The 25,143-nt window shown below is 51.1% G+C and overlaps 1 protein-coding gene and 1 pseudogene across 1 annotated transcript; both read right to left on the minus strand.

Annotated features, from left to right (window-relative positions):
• Positions 1 to 496: 496 nt before the first annotated feature.
• On the minus strand, positions 497 to 17,597 carry LOC139828522 (glutamine-rich protein 2-like). The gene is made up of 4 exons (XM_071811551.1): positions 17,511 to 17,597; positions 17,225 to 17,302; positions 16,776 to 16,940; positions 497 to 571 (listed from the first exon to the last, which is right to left on the minus strand). The coding sequence occupies exons 1-4, from the start codon at positions 17,595 to 17,597 to the stop codon at positions 497 to 499; spliced, it is 405 nt and encodes a 134-aa protein (XP_071667652.1).
• Positions 17,598 to 19,204: 1,607 nt separating this feature from the next.
• Positions 19,205 to 23,819, minus strand: LOC136104421 (coiled-coil domain-containing protein 42-like; annotated as a pseudogene).
• Between the last annotated feature and the right edge of the window lie 1,324 nt (positions 23,820 to 25,143).

Genomic DNA, 25,143 nt, shown 5'->3' on the forward strand with positions numbered 1-25,143 from the left:
CAAAGAAGCTGAATTCTGTAAATTGCTGCTGTTGCTGTTGAAATGATGTCATCAGGTGGGTGTTTTGGTGTAATACACTGAAAACCAGAGCAGAAATGCTGAAATATTCCCATGGTATGCATGGTCTTAGGAGCAAAGCACCGTGACTCAGCCTAAGTAGATCTGCCGCTTATTCTTTTGTACTGCCAGCAGATTGTGGAAGTAGAGTATCAAAACCATCTTTATGGAGAGATCTTTGCATTTTAGGCTTAGTCTAAGTGTCTCAAGTAGCCGGGGTTTTTGCTTGGGCCTAATCCATCAGGTCTGATGGCTTTCCTCCTCGTCTCCAGATGAATGTGGTAGAAAATATAAAGCAAGGAAACGTCCTTTGGCCTAGCCTTGCCTTGCCTTATTTTCTTCTCATCCTGTTTTCTGAAGATGCTCCTTTCTTCCCACCCTTGTTTCCCCGGGGCTGGAGGAAACGCTGGTCCCCAGCAGAGCATGGGAACCCCCTGCATTAGCAACCAGGGAGGTCTCGGCACGTCTGAATTTCAAGTGCTTGCTGCAGAGCTGGCGCTGGGGCCGAGTCTGTCTGCGAAGCAGCAGTGGGATGCTTTTCCACACAAGCAGAGCTGTGGAGCCCTGTGTGTCCTTGTCTGCAGTGGCTGTACTGCTCTGGCTGAAAATGAGTTAATTTCCTTCCTGCAGTTAGAAACCTTTCTTAATCACAGCTAGCACGCTCATTATTTGGAAGGCATCAAGGAAGAGGGGCATGGAAGGGGCAGAACTTGACTGACAGCTGGATTGATTAAGAAGACTATACCATCCCATTAGTGTCATGCTTCGTATTTCAGGAGAGTTGGGAGACCGACAAGACCTGATAATGTATCACAGCAGCAGCGTCTCCATTCTGCTCCAGCTTAGCAAAGCGTTGGCAGGATTGTTCTTAAGGCCCCCCTAGTGAATTCCATCCTCTCAGTAAAGCAGTGGGAAGTATCTCAAAGAGTTAATTGCATCACTTCGTATTGCAAACACTCCTCACGAGCATTTAGAGTACGACTGAGAGCTGAGAGAGGCCAGGTAGGATAAAGTGGTGAATTTGGGCATAGCAGAAAGTTGGATCTGTGAGAAATGCAGTTGTGATTCCTGCTGAGGAGATGTTCAGTGTTTACAGATATAACCAAATGAGGCACAGGCTCTGAACCTGGAAAAAGGAAAAGCTGGTTAAGTTCTATGTAACAAGGTATGAAACTTGTTTATGAAGTTATATTGATAGAGGGAACTAACATTTTAAGGGTTACCCAACCCCATTATAAGGGCCTACTAACAAACTAACACTTTAAGCCACATAATGAATTTTACAGTTTAGAGCTGTATGTAACCAATTGTGTTAAAAAAAAACAGAACCTCATCGAATGCTGAGATAAGAAGTTTTACAGCCCCAGCTGTAACCTTCAGGAGACAAGACAGCCGAGATTTACAGCAAAAGGGGGCGCCAGTCTGATTTCGGTCGGCTTGGCAGCTTGGGTTCCAGCCAATTCATCATAATGAGCCACAGGTAAAAAGTTCACTGTGACGAAGCTGAAAGAGCCTTCATCCAAAGACCCCTCCTCAAAATCACCAAGTGACACTGTAGAGAATATGCTTGAAGAAACAGGGCACTCGGTACTTTTCCAGTCCCACTTGCACAACCCAGCGTACGTGTCGGACAGCAAGGATTTGTCCTTGGGTAATCAATAGAAAGAAACTTATTAAGAAGTAAAACACGAAAAGAGGATGTAGAACAAAGGTATGCTGTCTTGTAGAACAAAGACGTGCTATTTTGTAGAACAAAGACGTGCTATTGCTGTAACGGGTGAACATTACGTTGTAACTAATTACCTTGTGTCATATACCACGTGAACCTTGGATTAACCCTATAGAATAGAATCAGAATTGTAATAAAACGAGCATTAATCATCCCTCCATGAGGACTCATCTTTGACCCGCGGCTCTCCAATCTTCATGGCACTGCGCAGGTGTAACTGGGGAGGGTCAACGAGGAGACTATGGAAATGGTTATCTGAGACTCATTTTAATAAGAAGCAGGGAAAGGTTATGAATATGTAGAGGGGTTTCTGGGGTCATTATGAATATGTAACACCTTACTATATTTAAGCACACTTCCCATTGTTAAAAGATGTATGTGTTGGGCAGAGCGAATCCCCGCGCACCCAGCGCTGTTTTGCTTATGCTCTAATGAACACGTATTTAAGGAATACAACTAAGGAATTGGATTAAACGTTGTTTATCCATAGAAAAAGTGTAAGCTATTTATTTCAATTGGTGACCCCGACGTGACAACCTTGGATGGCTCTGTGTTACCTCAGGTTCAAGGGAGGCGCCCCACTTTAACAGTGGCCCTTGCACTCGGGTGTGCGGAGAGCTACCAACGTTATTCAAAATTAAAGCAGAAGCAAAAGAAAGAAGCTCACTCCCCCTGAAAAATGCAGTTTACCCGTAATCCAGAGTGCACGACGGTCCCGACAGGAAAAGTGGACTGTAAGTACCGCCGGGTCGGGCAGTTTGACTGTGTGACTGGTGTTGGCTGAGACGCAACCTGGTTGCGAAGGGAGCGTGGAGTCCTTCTAAGTGCGCTTCCAACACCCCGCGAGGGGCTTGGCCACTGAAGGGACAAAGTGAGTGAAGAACTCTGTGTCGTGGGTTTGAGCCCCACGTTGTGAGCCAGGTTTTGTTGGTTTGATCCCCACAAGAGGTCGAAGGGGAGTGACCTGCCAGAGGTACCCCCTGACAGTCCCTTGGTGGGGGGGTCACGTGAGAATTTTGGACCCCCCAACAGTCTCTTGGGGAGGATCATGCTACAATTCTGGGATGAAGAGAAGTTCACGCAAGGAAAAAGCAAAGGATAAACAGGCTCCTGGAGTGGACCCCCCAGTTTGTAACAAAGTCCTGGGGAGATATAAGAAAGAAACTAGAAAAACTCAAACAGCTAAGGAGAAACCAAGAGTTAACTCATCCCTCATCCCACCTGTTGGGACGGGACAGTTTATTGGGTGTCAGAAGTGGGATATTCTGTGAGAAGCGGTTCGGGCGGGATAGGAGCCAGAGGCTCTAAAGGAGGACTGATCGGTCTGTGCCGCGTTCTCCGGCAGTGGGTCATGGCATGCCGGGTCAAGCCAGGCCTGGACTGCTCCCTGATGTTGAGTTTCCTGAAAGATTATAAGGCTTGCCGGACTCCTGAGGGTCTTAGGAGGGCTTCTGGACGTTGGTCGGCTCCAGATATTGTAACTGAGCAAATAAGGGACTTGGCAAAAGAAAGCAAATTTGAGATCTCTGCTGTTTTGGAAGCAGCATTGATAGCTGCCATGAACGACAAGCAAACTGAGCAAGAGGTCATTAAATCACCTTACACAGATTTACAAGCACAATGGAGTAAACTTCAGCAAGCAGAGAGAGAATTAGTTGATAACAAATGAATCGTAGAAAACTTGCAGAATGATTTTAAATGATTTTAAAAGATAACACCAAACTGGACCTGGCCATCGCACTGGGAAGAAGAAACCCAAAAGGAAAGCGCTAGGAACTGCAGTGAGCGGGGTCACCATGCCAAAGAGCGCGAGCTCCCGCTGCAGCCCAACAGATGCCATTGCTGCCGGGGCACCAGCCACCCGGTCATCAGCTGCCCCAGAAGAGCAACACGAATGTTTTGTTCAACATGAGAATTTGTTTGTTCTTTGAGGGAGAAAGATAAGTCTTCTCATGTCGAAACAGCCTTCTTACTTGTGGTCCGAGAAAAGGTTAAATAGGAAATCATCATGTTAGTACAAGAATTTACTAACCTTCCCGAAAAGGGGGGAACTGATAGAGGGAACTAACTAACTAACTAACCCATTATGTTAAGAAAAAACAGAACCTCGTCGAATGCCAAGGTAAGAGGTTTTACAGCACCTAGATGTAAACTTGAGAAGACGAGATAACGAAGATTTACAGCAAAAGGGGGGAACCAGTCTGATTTCAATCGACTTGGCAGCTTGGGTTCCAGTCCATTCAACATAATGAGCCAAAGGTAAAGAGGTCACTGTGACGAGGCTGAAGGAGCCTTCATCCAAAGACCCCTCCTCAAGACCACCAGATGGCACTGCGCAGGTGCAACAGGGAGGGGTCAAGGAGGAGACTATGGAAATGATCACCTGGGACTCATTTTAATAAGAAGCGGGAAAGGTTATGAATATGTAGAGGTGTTCCTGGGGTCATTATGAATACATAACACCTTACTGTATTTAAACACACCTCATATTGTTAGAAGTTGCGCATGAACGGTGGAACGATCCCCCTTGCGCCCGACGTTGAAATGAACATACCTGCTTTATAACCTTGTGAGTTGGGAAGTTTTATGACTTTACAGGTTGTAAAGTTGTTTCCGCTCACCATCACGGCCAGAGAGTCCTGCAGCCCCGGCGCAGCTCTGAAGCGAGAAACAACAGATGTAGAAGGCAACCTCAGCTCCTGCAGCATCCTTTTCTTACTCCTGCAGTGATTACCGCCCCTTAAGGGGTGGGGAGGAGGAGGAGATCCCTTCGGTACCTGCAGTCTGCTGGTTCACTGCTGGGGCGCAGTGCTAGGCGCGGGAAATATGAAAATAAACCGGAGCAGCAGTGCTCCTGGGGCGGCGGGTGTTCCTTGCAGAGCATCCCCCCGGGAGCCGGGCCTCGGCTCAGCCCGACCCAAACCCGCCCCACGCCCACTCGGCGGAACCTCAGGAACCAGGGACAAGTGACCCCAAGATGGGGGTGGCCAGGCAGAGAACGGGTTCCCTCTGGCTGGGAAAGGGGGATTGAGCTGAGGGGGAAAAGGAGGTTTGGAAAAGGGGAAGGGGTTTCCCTGGCAGGCAGCGAGGCTGGAGGGGGGATCCCGTCCCCTCACCCAGCCACGGGAGCTCCGCCAGGGGCTGGAGCGCCGCTCCACGCAGCCGCCGTCCTGTCTGCGTGAGAGACTGTGAGGGCACAGCGGCCGCGCTCTCCCCGCACCGCGACAGACACCTCATCAGCCACCGCCCGAACGGCACCGGTACCCGAGGAGGAGGACTCGAAGCACGTTAACTCCCCCTCCTCGGCGGGGTGCGCGGCCCGCTTCCCAAGAGCGGCTCCCAGAGCGACCAGCTCCCCTCCTCCCCGGCGGCACGAGGCACGGCCTCAGTGCGGCGGCTTCACTGCCCGCGCCGAAGATGGCGGCGCAACGGGAGCGGGAAAGCGTGAGGCGCTGCAGGCGTCAGGCCCGGCCCAGGAGCCCCCAGCCGCTCCTGCTCCCACGCACCCCCCCCGTTTGCTTTACATTTGTGTATCGTATATAAATGCAGGGACAAGGAGCAGCGGCACGGAGCAGGCTGCTGGGTACGAGGTGTTCCCTCAGCACACACACCCACACCCCCCCGTCCCGGGCCGGGCCGCTCCGCACGAAAGGGAAGGTGAGGGAAAAACAAAAACTAAAGGCACAGAGGCGTCCTGGCTGAAGCCGAGCTGTGCTCATCTACCCTTTGAATGACAATTCCAAAGGCACATCCCCACTCACGAAAGCTGGTGGCTCCGCAGGGTCCCCAGCAGACACAACCACCGGCCGGCGGGGCGGGGGGGGCTCTGCCCGGGGAGTTCCCGCAGGGTCCGCAGTCTGAGGACAACGCTTAGCCCACAGCCCCACACCGAAACCGCCGGAAGGTCCCACAGCCTCCTTGTCAAGCCCAAGGGAATCCGAGCTGGGTCCGTATACGGTCAGTGCTCCAGAAGCTTCTCTGCTCCCAGGCGTTTCATTAAACGAGGGCCCCGTCTGTCAGCCGAGGGCTGTGGGCGTGACCAGAGCGCCCATCAGCCGGAAGTGCCGGGCGCTTTCCTGCGGTTGCAAAGTGCTGCGACATGGGGCTGTGGGCACGCCGGGGCGTGGCGCGGAGCTGCTGCGTGCCCCCAGTTCTGGGTCCCCCGACCCAGAGCAAAGCACTCCCCTCCTCTGGCTGCCGACAGTCAGCCTGGCTTCTTGCACAGCCCCCTGGTTACCCCCTCACCCCATCCCCCCAGTTAGTCCCAGGGGGTGTTTCTGAAGCCCATGGACACCTCAGCCCCACCCGGGGTGCAGGATGGGCCTTTGCTGGCTCTGCCCTGGTGCCCACCGGTTTGCTGCCAGTGCTCCCTCTGGGGGGGCCCTGGGTACCACCGGATCCACCTGGGCACCCCCAAAGTGCCTTTTTAGCGCTTATTTTTCTCCTGAAAAGCAAACACAGTGGGGCTTTCTGCCATCCTGCCCCAGGGACCCCCACTCAGATCACACCAGCGCTTGGTTGCCCATCGCCATTTATTGGAGCCGCTGCCTGCTCAGCGCCCGGGGCGTTGGGACCGGGGCCGGGACCCCTGTCCTGCCCGGCTGTCAGGGAGTGATTCATTGCGGGGGGGCTGGATGGGCGGCAGCAGACTCGGTGCCAGGGTGAAGCGCCTGGGAGACGGGACTGGTTGGTGCAGCAGCACGGCCGAGAGCAGCGAGGAGGGGGTGCCTGGGGGCGAGGGGCAGGGTCAGCTACAGACACCCACAAACAGGGTCCTTCCCCCACCCTGAAGCACACAGGCTGTTGTCCCACACTGCCAGCACCACCCCCCATGTCCCCCCAGCTCCCTCCAGCTCCACCACGAGGAGCGGCTGCCCCAGCAGCCCGTGCTGCCCCCACATCCCAGTCCAGACCCCAGACTCCCGTCCTGCCCTGCCCAGCTGCGGGCACAGACCCGTCCCCACAGACAGCAGGGTGTCCTCTGCCCCCTGATGCCCTGACAGGGCCATACCTGGCCGGCTCTTCGAGGTCGTGGTGTCTGGGGTGGCCCTTGGCATTGTGGGCAGCTGAGAGCCCGCCATCGTGGAGAGCTGCTCGTCCTGCCGGTTCCCATCAGTGCCGTCCTGGCCCGAAAGCTGCATCGAGTCCTTCTGGGAAGGGGAGAGCATGTGACCCAAACACGGGGCCCCACTCCGCATCCCCCAGCAACCCTCCCCCAGCCAGCTCTCCCTGGAAAAACTGAGGCACGGATAGATCCCCCCGCAGGCTCAGCATCCCCCTCCCCACCTCCGTCATCCCTACCTTGCCGGGGCTGCGGGCGACTGATGGGGACGGTCGTGGGGTGCTGGGCGGTTGGGGCTGGAAGAGCGGGGGCGTGAGGCTGTGTGGGCCCCCGCAGCTCCGCGGAACAGTGGGGTACCTGCACTCGCCCGTCCGCTCCCTGTGGGACAGGACATGGGGTGCTCAGTGCCTGGCAGGTGGCACCCCATGTGTCACTCGACGCCAGGGAGGGGTCAGGGGGCAGTTACTCACGGTCCAGGTGTTAGAGATAGAATCAATTTTATAGGGGATTATACTAATACAATCAATACAGTCAATCTTAATAGGAGACTAACAGGATCAATTTTACAAGATGTTCTTTTCTGGGATGGGTACCAGGCTGATTCAACCTTTGCATACCGTGTTTTACCTAATAAGGGAATTGAGCATACCTTTATCTTATCAACCTAGCGTTTATCTTAGCCCAAATATGCTTAGAATGAGGAGAAATATATACAGTACCTCTGGAAATTAAGCTAGTCAGCAGTTGTGCAATTATAGAGTAGTGCGCATGTGCCGCATCAAAAGGTGGAAAGGACAGAGGCGATGAAGACTACTTACTTCATCCTGAAGACCCCCTGAAAGACCACCAGAGGACACTGCGCATGATCAAAGTAGTTCCAAGGTGTTGCAATCGATGTTGCAATAAATGTTGAGCAACTGTTACATATTCTAATGATCCTAATGAATATATGAATATGTATGTGAATGGACTGCATAAATACTGTGTAACCTAAACTGACGATGGAAGCCAGTTTTGGGTGCGAACCCCTGGTTTCCCAGCGCTGAAATAAAGCACCGCATATAACTACGCCCGTGGTTATGTGTCCTGATTGCTAACATTTTGGCAACCCAGATGGGACCTCGCGGGCATTGCTGAGACGGCTCGCGTCTCGATCCTGCTCTGGCTAGCACCGAGGTATTCTTGGGGAGTGCGTCGGACGCGACCGGCTCTCTGCTGCTCACGACGGACCTCTGATTGGTAAGAAGGTGCTTTATCTGTTGTTTTACCTGGATTATTGGGTACCCATCTGGTCTGGTTCTGTTCTGGTCCTGTAGCCTGCTGGTCAGGCATCCGGTAGCCTGCCGGTCAGAGCCGGCGAAAGCCACGCTCGGTTGGGCAGGGAGCTCCCGAGGTATTGCCTAGGCAGCCGTCCGTTAGACAGAGGGAAACCTCTGCAGGTTCAGCATCTGGTATCTGGTTATCTGGTTCTGGTTTTGCCTGTCTGGTTATCTGCGTGCACCTAGGGTCTGGTTATTTGTGCACACCTGGTCTGTTATTTGTGTTATTCAGGCTCACCACTTGGTCTGGTTATTTATCTGGTTGTCTGGGGTCACCGTTTTCAACAGTGAATACAGATCATCGTTCTGGTAATTTGACCTGTGTTCGCTGTTGAGACTGGTGATTTCAAAGTTATCCGTGTGTTATCTTTCTGTATTAACCCGTCTCTGCGTTACTCTTTTGTGTTGGTATGTGTGGTACAAAGATGTCACCATTAGACTGTTTGTTGAAACATTGGAAGGAGGCTGGATTTGGACAATCTATGAGTAAAAAGAAATTAATTGAATATTGTACTCACTGGTGGCCTGAATATGACTTGCCTAATGAAGTACGTTGGCCACCGGAAGGTACTTTAGAACATGGAACTATTGTTGAATTAATGAGGTTTTGTCAAAGGGAAGGTAAATGGGATGAAGTACAGTATGTGGATCTCTTTTGCTATCTTGAACAAAAACAGGACTGGACGAAGGAATGTGGGTTAATGTTAGTCCAGAGGAACGGTATTAATGATAAATGTACGGGCTGTACGGTGGAAAAGAAATGCATAACGTGTTTGGCAGTAGAGAGCAGCCGCGGCAACGCTTCAGATCTGCCGTGTTTAGACGTTGCGCCTTCAGAAATTGAACCCTCTGCACCTAAACCCCTTAAACCCTCGGCACCTGTGCGTCTTACTGAAAGTGATATCGATTCCAGTGGGGATGAGGGGGCAGCAACCGGAGTAAAAGGAGTAACAACTACACCAATATCCCACAGAACTAGGAACAGAGAAAAGGAAGCCCAAAAGGGGGGTGAACCGTCAAATGTAATAGCACCCTTGAGACAGGCGGGTGAACCGTCAAATGTAATAGCACCCTTGAGACAGGCGGTAGGAGTGGGGGGAGAACCAGTTTATGTAAAAGTCCCATTTTCACCAGGAGATCTAATGATTTGGAAACAATCAGCTGGTCCTTACCGGGAAAACCCAGACAAGGTTGCAAGGATAATTAAGATGATAATTAAAACGCAGAATCCCGATTAGGATGATTTGCAGGTGATTCTTGACACATTAATGGATTCTACAGAAAAAGATATGGTTATACGGGTAGCAAGAGATAAAGTAAGAGAGGATATTCGGAATGGGGCTGTGGGCGGTAATGTTGATGAGAATTTCCCAAAAGAGGAACCCCGGTGGGATTATAATACTGGGGCTGGTCAGCTTCGCCTCCGGAGGTATCAGGACTGGTTATTAATTGGTGTTCAGACTGCTATGCCAAAACAAATGAATTGGTCAAAATTGTATAATGTTAGGCAGGAAGAGAATGAATCCCCTTCAGCCTTTTTAGAAAGATTGAAGGAAACTGCAAAAAGATATATGGATTTAGATATTGAAACAGAACAAGCAAGGGTCCAGTTGGCTTTGATCTTTTTGGGGGAGTCTCAGGATGATATTCGGGAGAAATTACAGAAACTGGAGGGGGCACAATTGCGAGATCTGGATGTTATGTTAGAAACAGCCTGGAAAGTTTATAATAATAGAGAAAAGGAGCAGTCGAGGCGTTCTCAGCAAGACTTGTTGGCTCTGGTCCAAGGGCAAGGCAGGGGAATAGGAATGGAAGCCCGCGGCAGGGAAGCTAGAGGCGGCCGAGGGCGCGGTTTTCGGAATGTTCAGGGAACTCCTCTGAGGCCTGTTGTAAAGCTTGGTATAAATCAATGTGCTTATTGTAAGGAGGGAGGACACTGGAAAAATGAATGCCCGAATCGTCCGGGCCCTACGGGTCAGGTACCACGCGCAGCAGGGAATGCAATACAAACTCTGGTGTTGGGGGAGTATAATAACAACAGCTGACTATATGGCAGCACAGAAACAGATACCCAGAGTAAGGAACCCCTGGTGACGATACAAGTGGGGGATCAGGATGTGAGATTTTTTGGTGGACACAGGGGCTACTTATTCTGTGCTAAATTCTTTACAGGGAACAGTAAGTAATAAAAAGACAACGATTGTTGGTGCCACAGGGAAGGAAGAAGTACAGCCATTCCTACAACCCTTAGATCTGTGTTTTGGAGAAAAGGAGTTAACCCATGAGTTCTTATATGTTCCAGATTGTCCAGTTTCCCTTTTAGGACGGGACTTATTGACCAAATTGGATGCTGTAATAACATTCGAGAATGGAAACCTGGTAATGAAAATTCCGGAATCTAAGGTAGAACAAGTTTTGCTGTTAAAAGAAAACCCAGTAGCAGAGGTACCACAAGCTGTGGAGGAGGCAGTGATCCCCACGGTATAGGCGACTGACATACCTGGGAAATCGAAAACGGCCCAGCCCGTTAAAGTGGAACTGAAGGAAGATGCCAAGCCAGTACAGTTGAGGCAGTACCCACTGAAACTAGAAGCTAGGTTAGGAATAGTGCCTCTAATTGAAAAAATTTTGAGGTATGGAATTCTAGAGGAATGTGAATCAGAATATAATACTCCAATTTTTCCAGTAAAGAAGCCTGATGGTAGTTACCGATTAGTCCAAGATTTGCGGGCTGTAAACCAGATCACTAAGGACATTTATCCGGTATTTGTAAACCCATATACCTTGTTAACATCTGTGAAGGAGAAATAGAAATGGCTTACTGTGCTTGATTTAAAAGATGCCTTCTTCTGCATACCCCTCGACCAGGAAAGCAAAAAATTGTTTGCCTTTGAATGGGAAAATCCACACAATGGAAGGAAAACTCAGTTAACCTGGACACGTCTTCCGCAAGGATTCAAGAATAGCCCAACTATTTTTGGAAATCAGTTGGCTAAGGAGCTCGAGGAATGGACTACGAAAGGCCACATCATAATCCCTCGACAACGGTACCTGTTGCTACAATACGTAGACGACATTTTGATCGCGACTGAGACGCGAGAACTCTGCATCCAGGTAACGATTGAAATACTGAACCAATTGGGAATGAATGGGCACAAAGTATCGAAAAATAAAGCTCAAATTGTATCCGAGACTGTGATTTATTTAGGATTCGAGCTTTCTCAAGGACAGCAGAAAACACAAACCGTGTGCATGCTATCTGTGCTATTTCAGAACCACGAAACTTACACGAATTAAGATCCTTTTTAGGAATGACAGGATGGTGCAGGCTCTGGATCATGGACTATGGACTTATTGCCAAACCTTTATATGAGGCACAGAAGAATAAGACCTTAGTGTGGGGAAAGCCACAATGAGAGGCTTTCCAGAAATTGAAACCAGCTTTGATGCAGGCACCTGCCTTGGGTCTGCCAGACTTGAGCAAAGATTTTCAGTTGTTTGTACATGAGCGACAAAGACTTGCCTTGGGGGTATTAACCCAACGACTGGGATCTTGGAAAAGACCTGTCGGCTATTTTTCTAAACAGCTAGATCCGGTAAGTGCTGGGTGGCCGGCGTGCTTACAGGCGGTAGCTGCTACAGTAATACTGATCCAGGAGGTCCGAAAACTAACTATGGGAAAAAGGACAGAAGTGTTTGTATCCCATATGGTGACAACAGTACTGGAACAAAAGGGGGGCCATTGGCTTTCCGCAAGCAGAATGATGAAATACCAGGTAATTCTGACAGAACAAGATGATGTTATTCTAAAAACTACTAACCTAATGAACCCTGCTGAGTTTTTGGGTGCAGGTACTGAAGAAGGAGACCTGGAACATGATTGCGTGGAAGTCATCGAATATATCCACGCAAGTCGCCCTGATTTGAAAGACACTCCGCTGGCAGAAACTGACTGGGAACTCTTTACTGATGGCAGTAGCTTTGTTGAGAACGGAATGCGGTATGCAGGATATGCCATCACTACTGCCAAGACAGTAATTGAGGCTAAGCCCTTACCATCAAACACCTCAGCACAAAAAGCGGAGTTAATCGCCTTAACCAGAGCATTGGAACTCAGCGAAAACAAGAAAGTTAATATATGGACTGATTCAAAATATGCTTTCGGAGTTGTTCATGTGCATGGAGCCCTTTGGAAAGAGCGGGGACTGCTCTCTTCACAAGGAACAAACATGAAGTACCAGGAGGAGATACTGAACCTGCTTAAGACCATTCAAAAGCCATCACAAGTTGCTGTAATGCACTGTAAAGCTCATCAAGGTGGAACATCAAAAATCATGGAGGGAAATCGGCTTGCTGATCAAACAGCTCGGTCAGTAGCACGGCAAGTAAGAACAATGGTGGGCCTTGTCTCCCAGAAGGTAAGAGCAATTGATTTATTACCTTCAGAACCACCTAAATATTCTACAGAAGATGAAAAATTGGCAAGTCTAGTAAGAGCCAGCAAAAATAATTCTGGGTGGTATGTAACCACCAACGGACAAGTTGTGGTACCAACCACTATTATGAGAGGAATACTTCAGACGGAACAACAGAAGTGTCACTGGGGTGCAGAAGCATTGGTAGCTTACCTAAGAAAACAAATTATCTCGGTCCAGATGTTAACAATGGCAAAGTCTATTACAGCTAAGTGTGAAATTTGCTTGAAAAATAATCCTTTAGTAAGAAGAAAAATAGAAATGGGGAAAATTAAGAGGGGTGTACAACCTGGGGATTATTGGCAAATAGATTATGTAGAGCTCCCCAGAACCCGAGGATTCAGGTATATACTAGTTGGGGTAGATACCTTTTCAGGATGGCCAGAAGCTTTCCCTTGTCGCACCAACCAAGCAAAAGAAACTGTAAAATGGTTACTAAAGGAAATAATCCCTAGATTTGGGGTACCACTGGGGATATCTTCCGATAGGGGACCACACTTTGTGGCACAATTAGTAAAAGAAATCAGCAGATGTTTGGGAATTAAATGGGAGTTACATACCCCATGGAGACCCCAGTCTAGTGGGCAAGTGGAGAAAACGAATCAAACTCTAAAAAGGCAACTTAGCAAGATCTGTCAGGAAGCAAAAATTCAATGGCCTCAGGCCTTGCCAATAGCATTGCTGCGCATTAGGATTAAACCTAGGAGTGGGATGTCAGTAAGTTCATACGAGATTTTGTATGGCAAACCATATGAAGCACCAGACCCAAACCCAGAGGTACATGTGAAAGGTAATCAGGACTTGCACAATTATCTGTTGTCTCTTGGCAGGACATTGAATCGACTCAGATCCGCACTAGTGTGGAATCGCCCACTAGCGCTCGAGAATCCGGTACATGATATAGAGCCTGGAGACACGGTGTATATAAGAACCTGGAATGAAGAACCCTTAAAAGAGCGCTGGGACGGACCCTATCAAGTACTCCTGACTACATTCACCGCAGTCAAAGTTGCTGGAGTAGACTCCTGGATACATTATACCCGAGTGAAAAGAGTTCCAAGACTGTGGAAATCGCAGATAGTGGGTCCTACCACGCTCAAGATTACATCGCAATAATGTCTGGTTTTCATTACCGAATTGTGATTTTGGTTAGAGTGTTTGTACTTTTGAAAATTGGAGGGGGAAGTGCCACTCTATTCCACAAGGCCTCTGATAAACGGTGGGAAAATGGGACAATTCAAATGGGATTGCAAATTAGGCCACGAAGAGCAGTAAACAATAATGAAAGTACCCAGGTGCCACAGGTAGTACAAAGCGTACAGAATCAGGCAGAGAATCTGATGATAGGGCTAATTCGAGATTTTGCATTGACCCAGAATACCAGTAGCATCACTGCTTGCCTTCCAATTCCAAAATCGGCTGAAGATCCAATACAGTGGGGAATAACATCTACCACCTTACCAGAAGTAAATAAAACTAGTAAAATAGCATGTGAATCTCACACTAGAATAGAAGAAGTCCCAACTGAGCGATGGGTAAAAAGCGGACCCCAGACAGAAGTAATGACAATAGAAGATTGTATGAGACTCAGAGGAAAACTTGGTTCAGGTGCTGGGTGGAAAACCAAGTGCACCTATGAAAGCTGGACCAAAGAGACGGTAAATGAAAAGGTTGAACGGACTTAGTGGGAATGCAAAGATCAAAATAGCAAAAATAGAACTGAATCATGGAATAACATGTGGACACTGAGTATTGTACAACAATACCAATATAGTGAAGCATTTCCATGGTGTGTACGGTGGTCCAATGTAACAGGAGGAACAACAGTACCATGGTGGAATTGTTCACAAGTAATAACCTGCCAGACAGATGTAAAAGAAATACCTCTGTCCATCATTAAAGTTGCAACAATTGCAGGTTGCATTTGTCAGAAACAATTGGATCCAAAGGAAGCAACCAAAATAGGCATTGATGGAGATAGAATTGATTGTAGAGGCGCTATAGGTAGTGTGGGACATCTGGTTTGGGCCTTAAGTGATGGGACCTGGACAACTCACCTACCAATAGGAGGACCAGTAAGGGAAATTACTCTGGGACTGCCGACCCTATGTCCTATTTGGAAAAAGTCACCCTTGAAAAATAGGCAAGAACTTCTACAGGTTAGGCACAAACGAGAGGTAGATGAAGATGTGTGGCACGAACCATCAAGCAGTGTTAAATTTGGCTGGGCACTAGAATCTTTCTTCGCACCAATTGCGGCCTACAGAAATAGAGAAATGATTGATAAATTGATTGGGCAAATGGATCGATTGGCTAGAATAACTAAAAAGGGTTTTCGGGAACTTAATATACAATTACAGGCTACGACTAAAATGACCTTGCAGAATAGAATGGCACTCGACATAATGTTACTGAAAGAAAATGGTGTCTGTGGATATTTGAAAGACAGAATTGATCATTGCTGCATCCATATTCCAAACGTAACTTCAGAAGTTGAGAAGGACATTTCCCTACTGACCCAAACAGAGATGGAGCTGCAAAAAGAAAAGCAGGATGCAGAACAGAGCTGGATAGGCGCTCTGTTGAATACATTTGGCTTAAATTTGGGAGGATGGGTATATTCACTACTAGAAAGTGTAGTGGTACTTGAAATTGTGATTGTGCTTCTTTGCTTATTGTATGTAGGTGTTAGGCGTGTACTTAGTCAAACAAGTGATCGCATTTTTAGTGTCTTGAGCAGGAATTATGATAATCCTGTATTCGAAAACCCTCCAGCTTATGAAGAATAATCGAAATAGTTGATTAAGGTGAGAATGCATTGTCTAAGAATAGAAAAGCATTCTCAAAGGGGGGACATGTTAGAGACAGAATCAATTTTATAGGGGATTATACTAATACAGTCAATACAGTCAATCTTAATAGGAGACTAACAGGATCAATTTTACAAGATGTTCTTTTCTGGGATGGGTACCAGGCTGATTCAACCTTTGCATACCGTGTTTTACCTAATAAGGGAATTGAGCATACCTTTATCTTATCAACCTAGCGTTTATCTTAGCCCAAATATGCTTAGAATGAGGAGAAATATATACAGTACCTCTGGAAATTAAGCTAGTCAGCAGTTGTGCAATTATAGAGTAGTGCGCATGTGCCGCATCAAAAGGTGGAAAGGACAGAGGCGATGAAGACTACTTACTTCATCCTGAAGACCCCCTGAAAGACCACCAGAGGACACTGCGCATGATCAAAGTAGTTCCAAGGTGTTGCAATCGATGTTGCAATAAATGTTGAGCAACTGTTACATATTCTAATGATCCTAATGAATATATGAATATGTATGTGAATGGACTGCATAAATACTGTGTAACCTAAACTGACGATGGAAGCCAGTTTTGGGTGCGAACCCCTGGTTTCCCAGCGCTGAAATAAAGCATCGCATATAACTACGCCCGTGGTTATGTGTCCTGATTGCTAATACAGGCGCCAGCATGTGGAGGGGCCGCTCGCAGGACAGGCAATGGAAACCAGGCAGCAGCTGCCTGGAGAGGGGAGAAAAGGGCTGGGGAGCTCCTGGGGGGCACAGCCCCACCTGTACACCGTCCCCTGCCACAAAAAGCCTCTGCACCCACCCCCCAAGATTGGTTCGGGAGGGCTCCTCCCACACGTGCCCCCTCATTGTGCCCCCTCCATCACTGGGAAGCTGCAGCTGGCAGGAGCACAAGGCACAGCCACTTGCTCAGCATCCCCAGGGGCGCTGCCCACACGGCTCCCATGCCAGGGTACAACAGCGGCACAAGCTGGGACAGCCAGCAGGAACAGGGCCGGCACTGCCAAAGGCACCACTGTCCCCATCGCACTCACTTCCTAATCCCAGCGGCATCGTCACGCTCTGGCTGCAGCGCCTTCTGGAGCTGCCCGCTGAGGCTCTTCCACCGCTCCTCCTGCTGCTCCCGGAACGCCCCCAGCTCCCAGCGGTCCAGCTGTGGAAGGGTGACACCCTCAGCCATCTACCCCAGGATGGGACATGGCGGTCCCCAGGGGGACAGCCGGGAAGGGGCACCCTCGCAAGGATGCTGCCTCAGGCTGCCAGGCCCCCAAGGTGCCAGTTCTGCGTGGAGGGGACGAGCCCTCACCTTGCAGTCCATCTGTCTCTGCAGCTCTTTCTGGAACCGGTGCCAGCCCTCCTCCTGGCCCGTCACCCGGCTCGTCACCTCCTCCATCGCCTTGTTCAGCCGCTCCTCGCACGCCTCAAACTGGCTGCGACTGACTTTGTCAGCCAGGGCGGCTTTGTCTGCTTTCTAGCAATGGGGAAAGGCGGGAGAGCGGTGGGGACAGGATCCAGGGACAACGCGAGAGGGAGAAGTGGCTACGTGGCCCTGTTCACCCCATCACCCCCGTGGGGTTGCTCCCACCAGCCAAAGGCACTCGGGGTCACAGAGGGACCTGGCAAGGGACCCGCAGCCGGGCTGGAAATCCTCCCTCCCCCTGGCTGGTTCTGCCAGCCGGCACCCAAGGGACAAGGGGCGTTTGTCACCCTGCCCGGGACACCCTTGGCTGGCACCAGGGCCCCTCGAGCCCCTACCTCATCGATTCCCAGCACCAGCAGCTGCTCCTTGTCTGCTTTCTGCTTCTTGAGCCTCTCCAGGGCCTGGGACAGAGCCTCCCAAGGCAGACAGCAGCCCGTGACGCCACGGCAGGGTCGGAGCTGCCCCCCGGCCAGCCGAGCACCCCCTGCCTCCCCTCCCCACCCCATCAGAAACCTCCAGGAAAGGCATCGGGAAGCTGTGCAGGGCTGCGAGCAGGGTGTCAGGGGGACAGATCCCTTGGGGTCCCAGCCTGGGCTCTGCCTGCGGGTTACAGCCACCCACCTTGATGTCCTTCTGCTCCTGCTGGCCATCCTGCTGGAGGTTTGCAAGGGCTGAGCTGAACTTCTCATAGTCCTCTTGGAGCTGCATGATGCTGGCCTGGAGGCACTTGAGCTGCTCGTCCTGCTGCATGGACTAAGAGGACTAGGCGGTGCTGAGCCAGGGGGTGGCTGCCCCGCGGGGACAGACCCAGGGTATTTTGGCTGGTGGCCGCGGGCTCTCAGTGCAAGCAGGACATTTTCTCCAAGGCTTTAGTTCCCTTCCACGCTGCTGAGTCCCACAAGCCAATTAGGGGGGCAGCGAGGGGCTCCCCCACGTTACAGCAAAGCAGAAATGTTGCTTTTTCCATGCGAGACACGGAACCTGACACACCAATGGGATGTTCACAGAGTTCGCTTTATTGTCGGAGCGGGCTGGCTTTATAGCAAAGCTGCCCTGTCCACGCGCCTTACAACAATGTGATTGGTTGTAACTCGTGCTATACAATAACATGATAGGCTGCATGTACTGTCCAGTGCTCTGCACGCATGTGTTCAGCGATTGCTCACTCATTATTACCTTCTAATGGTGCTCCTTCAGTTTCTTTTGCCTCTGACTTCACCTCTCAGCCAGGCTGGGGACAACCCCAACCCCCGGGGCAGGGGGGCGGCTCTGCCACTACAAATGTCTGTTGGAAGCTTGGCTCCTGGATGATTTCTGCACCTCTGACCTTTGCAGAGAGATGTCTCAGGCTGTGTCACAGCAGGGTGGTTGAAGTGGAACAGAAACAAGATCCTTTGGAGTTCTCTGGTATTGCAAGAGTACAGAGCAGCGAGACATCCAGCCCTTCCATTTCTGGCTCTTGACCTAATGTTTCTCTTTTGGGCCAGGCTGAGAAATCTTTGGAAAGGCAAGAAACTGCCTCCCTAGGTTAATCTCCTTTAATGCTCGAAGCCCTGAAATCTTGATATATTTGTTCACTGATAGCAGCCTTCTGTTCTCAGACTTTCCTGGAGGATGCATTAGCCGAATCCACTGCTCTGGGCTCAGGACCGGAAAAACCACTGGAGAGAAGGGAGCAAGTATGTGATCAATGGTCTCTTTGATGCACAAATCTGTAAGCTTATGTCATTGGGTCTTTGGTGCATTCAAATGTCCTCCCTAACAGACTCTGAGCCCAGCCTGAACTCCACAGTGGGACTCCAGAGCCATTTTTAGGCCTCTTGTTTTGCATTCGTCATGTCAGCCCTCGCCATGAACAGCCAAATGCTCGGTGCAACCGCCCTGGCTGGTTCATCCTTCACCTATATCCATTCTCCACACCTTCCCAACATCTTGAGGGAGAAGGTGAGTTTTAGTACGCAGCACATGGCTGTGCAGCAAAACCCACATCTGTAGATGTGCTGGGTGGGGTGGTGGAAAATCTCTGAAGCTCTTCCAAAGCACCGGCCCCCCCTGCTGTGACGTCCCTCTTCAACATCTCAGAGCTTAGTCTGGCTGGAAGGTCCCAATGTGAACACCAGTACTAATCCTTATTTGAAGCTCCACTCCTGTCCCGGCCTGCTCTCCCTATTTTGCCTGCTTTGCTGGGACACCGTCTCCTGCAACCAGAATCCCACCTGCCAGAAAAGGCACCCCATGGCCTCTGGGGTGAAGATGCTCTGATGCTTCCAACCCTCCCAGGAAACGGAGAGACACTTCAAAATCTTTGGTTATTTTAATAGTATGAAAGGGACTCAACAACTGGGCAGGACAAAACAGCTAGAAAGGTTTTGAAACTTCACTGACGTAACACAGCATCCCTAGGGCTCTCTGTCCTCCTCTTGCCCTTAATGCTCGCGCTTAGCTGCTCGCCGGTGGCTCTCCACGCCCTTCCGTTTCACCTCCGTAACGATGCCTTTGAGGTCCAGGATAGACTGCTGAATCTAAGGTAGGGAAGATAGATGGTAGAGGTCACAGCAGGGGTGGGAACAGGAGGCAGAGAGGAGCCCATTGGCCCTTTTGGAGTGCAAATTTCACCAACCAAAGTGAGCAGGAGGATGAAGGCAATTGCCCTGCTGGATCTGCACCACCACAATGGGCTTTTACAGGTGACTCAGAGGGGTGAATGAAGCCAGACTATAGCCATGGGTGGATCTGCACCCCCTGCCCCAGCCTGCCCAGCTCCCAACAGGCATCCACCCCCTGCTCTGCCTCCTGGGACGAGACAGGTTTGCCTGGTGTCCTCCGCCCATTCCCCATGCCCAAGAGACAGCCCAGGGGGAAAGGGAAGTGTCTGTTGGGCACCTTGATTTCTCTGGGCTTTCCCCTCCCTTTGGGCAGCTGAGGGTCATTACTGCCTCTCTTTCTGGGCAGGGAGGGGGTCTGGCTTGGTTCTACCATGTCCAGCTGTCTGAGGCTGTCATCCTCCGGCACATGCACTTTGGCTTTCAGCTGCGTGTTCACGCACTGGAAGAGGTTGTGGACAGCCATCTTCATCGTCGTCAGCATCAGGGCATTCTTGGCATTCCTGTTCTGGATGTCGGCTCAGCGAGCAGTCTGAGAAGGGGAGGAGAAGGAGAGACACACAGCATGGTGATATGTCCCAGCAAAGATGCTGTCTCAGTGCTGGAGAGCCTGGCTTCCACACTCCTTTGTTTTGCTAGGAAGAACCTGTCCTTACCCAGGGCTATGCTGGAGCTGGTTCAGCTTGGTGTGGTGGAAGCAGATCCAGGAACTACCACAGCTGCTCCTTGAGCAGCCACATCTCTCTGCCAGCTCCTGCACCCCTCGTTCTAGTGGGTCCTCCAGATACCCCGATAGTTGACACCCTGGGGGCAGCGCATCCCACCACCACCCGCCCAGACCACGCGCTTTCCAGCTTTGCCTGGTGGGACTCAACTCCTGCAGCCTGGAGTATCCAGGAAGGGAATTTGGCAAGGTCGCCTCAGAGTGATGCAAAGGGAACAGAGGCCAGCAGAGCTGCGCGCGTTTCTACACATTCATGTGCCTTGGTACAGCCCAGATGACCACCAGTTGGGTCATTGTTGGACTGGGAAGGAGGGAGGAGAAGGGGTGAGCCCTGGTGTGCAGATGCTGTGCAAAGGATGAAAACAAATAAAAAATCAGCAAAACCAGCTTCACTCTGAGGCCCGAGCCATGAACAGTGGAGACCACGAGATGGTCCACACTGAAGGCCCATGACAGGGATGATACTGCAAGGAATGGTGAATGGAAATGAGTCTGACCAGGCTACACAAACCCAACAGGCGTGTGATGGAGCAAGCTTGGGGTCTGTGCCGAGGCAAACCTCCCCAAGGACTGGGTAGCAGATCTCTTTTGACTGTGAGTTCAAACAAGAAGGGAAAGATCCTGGAGTTTTTGTGAGGGCCTTGTTTTAAGCCCTGACATAACCTGTTCCAGACCTGGTCTGTCATTTGTCATTCTGCACCCCCTGCTGCAAGGATGAAATGAGGCATCTCCTCCAATTACAAAGTCTGCCACTGTGCCTTGCCATGACCCTGTGGCTTCACCCAGCCAGGCCTTGGAGATCTTCCCCTGCCCATCCTGCAGTTCCTCACCCAGAAGCGGACATCACTTTGAGCCTGCACAAAACGTCGTTGGAGCTGCTCCAGCTCATTTCGGCACTGCAGGATCTCAGCTGCTTTCTCTGCCTCGTACTGATCCAGGAGCACCTTGGCTTGCTCCATCATTTCCCTGTCCTTCTCTTGGGACTGCTGCAGGTCCTTGCGCGTCCTCACCAGCAGCTTGTAGCGGGAAATGACGTCCTGGATGTCCTCAAACTGCAGCACAAGGATCCTGGGTTTAGTAATGCCCCTGCCCTCCCCTCATGACTGCAAGTCTCGTGCTGTTTGGCACCCTGTCCTGACCAGGGACAACACCTCCCCCAGCTGAAAGATTTCCCCTCTTGGCGAGCCTGCTGCCCCAGTTGGTTTGTGAGCGTCGCCACATTCCCTGTTTGATGGCCCCATTGTGCCGGTCCCAGAGCTGCCACTGCCAGCAGCAAGGGGAGATGTTGTACCACTCCCCAGTGCTCTGATAGGAAACAAAGCACAAGTGCAGCTGCCAGGGCCAAGTCACCCAGCCATGGGAGTGGGGCAGCCAGGCCGCAGGAGTGCAAGCGATGCAGGGAGGGACGCCCACACACCCTTGAGAGAAGGCTCAGCTTTCCCGACAGCTGCCTGGGCTCCCATTCTCGGGCAGCTTGGCCCTTCTCCCAAACCATCCATGTCACGTGAAACAGTGACACAAAGGGGTCCCCATGCCCCTCAGCTCTGTGCTGTTCCCCCTTCTAACACTTTTTCTTGGGTTTTCTCAAGCCTTCATCTCCTTTTCTGCTTTTCCTCCCCTCACTCTGGTCCCCTTGGCTCACCTGGCTTGCAGGGAACCTCCTCCCATCCCACCTGAGGTGTCTGCGTTTGACCAAGTGTCATGATTTCCCTGGACTTGCCTTATCTCCTCCAGGTTTAACATCCACATACAGCCCTCCCTGAGGCCATGATCTGTCTCTCATGTCCAAACTCACCTGTGGGGAGATCTTCACCACATTCTCCAGGTAGTTTTTGAAGATGGAGTGCTTCTGCACTTGGCTGCTGAGCTTCTGGTGTTCCTTTTTCAGGGCTTTGAGTTTCTTCTTAGCCCTCAAAAGCTCCATCTCCTTTTGTGTTTTCTCCTCTCTTTCTCTCACGGCTTTCTTCAGAGCTTGGACTCGCAGCTGATCATCTTCCTAGTGATGTTTCCCCCACTAATACACACACACACAGAAGGAAAGGAAGGCAAGGGCAGATGGAGCTGGGTCACCCAGCAGCACTGGGAGGAGATACACTCACAGGGGACAGAGCAGTGCTGCAGCACCCTGGGGAACATCTTCCCTCCCTGTTCAACATGGTGTGGTACAGGCCTGCCCTGGAAGTTTGCTTCCAGAGCTCCAAAATACAGACTCTGCAGCAAACTGTTCTCAGGGAGAGAAGAATCCTGAGAGTTCGCACTGTGACGGATACAGCCTTGCCTGAAAGTTCACCTCTGGAGCTCGAGACACAGACTTCGGAGTGAACAGTTATCAGGGTGCAGGCTCCTGGAGAGAAGGTCAGCAGCGTTCGGCCTGACATATTTCCCCCACGCAGTGAATAACAGAGTGAACCTGCCACCGAACTCTTCCACGTCGCACTTCTCTTTGAGACATCTAAGCATTGTTCTGCAGTAAGCAGAACCCTAAATTTCGCCCCCACAACACATGGCCACCCCTCTTGCACTGACCCTTGGCTCTTGGAGACAGGCACCTGGGACAGAACTCTGCTTTTCAGACCTACTGGGATCTGCCCTTGGGAGTCACCTGGGTGTCAACAGTGGGGACAGGCTGAGATCCTTCTTGGGGGATGTTTGGGGCCCTCAGGAGATCACACTGGTACTGGACAAGCTCCCTGCTGCCCAAGCGCTCTCAGGGCTTTCCCCATCTGCAGTACAAACCCCCATGCCCTGCCAGTCCCGTTCCTCACCCCACCAGGCTCAAGGGAGGCTTGGACAGAAGTGCTGGCCCAAGACTGTCTCCCCAGGGGAGGTGAGAAGGTGGCGCTGTGGCTCAGGGTCACGTCAGCGGAGCTGATCAGGAGCAGGCGTACCTTTAACCTCCTCATAGATTTCTCCATGTAGGTTTTCAGCTGGTCCTTCTTGGCGTGGAGTTCCCTCCACCGGCGGGCTATGTCAGCCATCTTCTCCTTGAAGGCCTGGCAGCACCAGAGCGAGCGTGACGTGGCCGCCCACACCCGGAGCCACTCACCTGCCCGTTGCTGCCCTCCAACAAAACACAACACCCCTACCATGCCCCAGCACCCTCCCATCTTTCTCACCTCTCGCTTCTCCTCCAGAGCCTTTTGCACCTGTTTGGCTTCTTTCCTCTTCTCCTGGAGGTGAACAAATGGAGACAGGGAGCCCTCCTCTGTCAGCCTGTGTTTCCTGCCACACAAGTTTCCATCAAGGTTACACGCTGGGTCTGGTGCCTGGGCAGGGTGCTGGACTGTGTCCAGAGTGGGATGACGGGCCAGAGCAACCCAGCACCATCTCAGATCCCATCTGGCAGCACGGCATCCCCAGCAGGGAACCCTCTGACAAAGCAAGGGGGGTCACAGGGAGGAACAGGGCTGGGCAAGGGAGGGAGGAGAGGAGACTGAAGCGGTGGAGATCGGGGAGTTTGCCATCGTGGGGGAAGGAGGGATGGAGGAAACAGGAGAAGAGGATGGAGGGCATGGAGGTGGATGGAGGAGTCCCCTCACCTGAGCAAGGGCAGGAGGTTCTGCCTGTACTGCTTGAGGAAATAGGCCGGCAGGTCCTCCTCATCTTTGGCGGTCATCGCTTCAGCCACCAGCAGGGCCCAGAAAGCCCAGGTCCTCCTGGCACTGCTGCTCTACCGGGTCACCCAGGAACTGCTCTGCAAGCCTGGGAGAGACAGCCAGGCAGGGGATGAGCCCCTGGGTGCCTCTTCCCTCTGCTTTCCCAGGACCTTCCTCGCCTCGGTCCTGCCTGTGGCCACCAGCTGCTGGTGCCCAGCTGGTGTGGAATGGTTGCCAGGAGCAGCTGCATTATGCTCCGGCGGTTCCTTGGCAACCGAAGCGGGTGATGCCCGCTCACCGGCGAGGGGGACTGACCACTGTGTCCAGCACCAGGACCCTTCAGCACTGAAGGAAATCTGAACAAATGCAGATTTCTTTCCCTTCCTCTCGTTTTTCCCCATTTTTCCTCTGCTAAAATCCAGCCCCAGTGTCCTGTGCTCTCTGCTGTCTTGGGCAGGTATTTCTGCACTCCCCCCCATCCACGTCCCATGGTCTCAGAGCTCAGGGCCTGAGTTTGCTCCTTCTCTCCCCAAACACCAGATGCAAAGACACTGAAGCTGAGGTACGTCCTCGGGGATGTTTGATCACTGCACTGCCCATGGTTCCCTGTGTGGCACTGAAGTCTGTCATTCGCTAAAAAAAATAGCTCTTTTTAAAAACACTCATTTTATTTTTTCCCCAGAACAAGGCATTTGAACAAGGTCCATTGCCCAAAATAAAGCGGAGGTATTCATGGGCCAGGTGGGGAGAAACCTACAGAGGATGGTAACTTTCTGCTCCTTCCACAGGACATTTCACCCTCTGATGCTCCCTTCTGTCGGTCTCTGGCTGAACATATCCGCTGATCGTGATGGGAAGGGGAGTGCACCTGGGGACTCAGGTTATACGAATAATTATGATGCTAGAAAGTATTGGCGAGAATGTGCACTGTTCTGAACCCCTTGTTACCAGTGATTCTCCAGCACCATTCAAGTCCGTGTTATCTGATGACTCGGATGGGGATGGGGGTTTGCAGCGTTTTCTTCAGAAGTTAACAGGAAAAAGAGTATGTGTACGGGTTGCCCCGAGATCAGGTAAGACCATGAAAGACTCAAGCAAAATTAGACCTGTGCAATGTAACAGCTCTAGATCATTTAGGACAGAATGACGAGGACTCGTTGAAAGGGGCAGGTATCCCCCAGCTCCTGGAACAGACACTAATTGACACACCACAATTACAGGCGCTATGAGCTTCTGAAATCCTGAGGCAGTCAGCAGACCTTGCCTATCAAGCTATAGTAGAGGTGTCTGAAACCAACAAAGCAGCCTAATTATTTACAACTATTATCAGG

The sequence above is a fragment of the Patagioenas fasciata genome, chromosome 8 (assembly GCF_037038585.1).
Source record: "Patagioenas fasciata isolate bPatFas1 chromosome 8, bPatFas1.hap1, whole genome shotgun sequence".
NCBI classification, from domain to species: Eukaryota; Metazoa; Chordata; class Aves; order Columbiformes; family Columbidae; genus Patagioenas; species Patagioenas fasciata.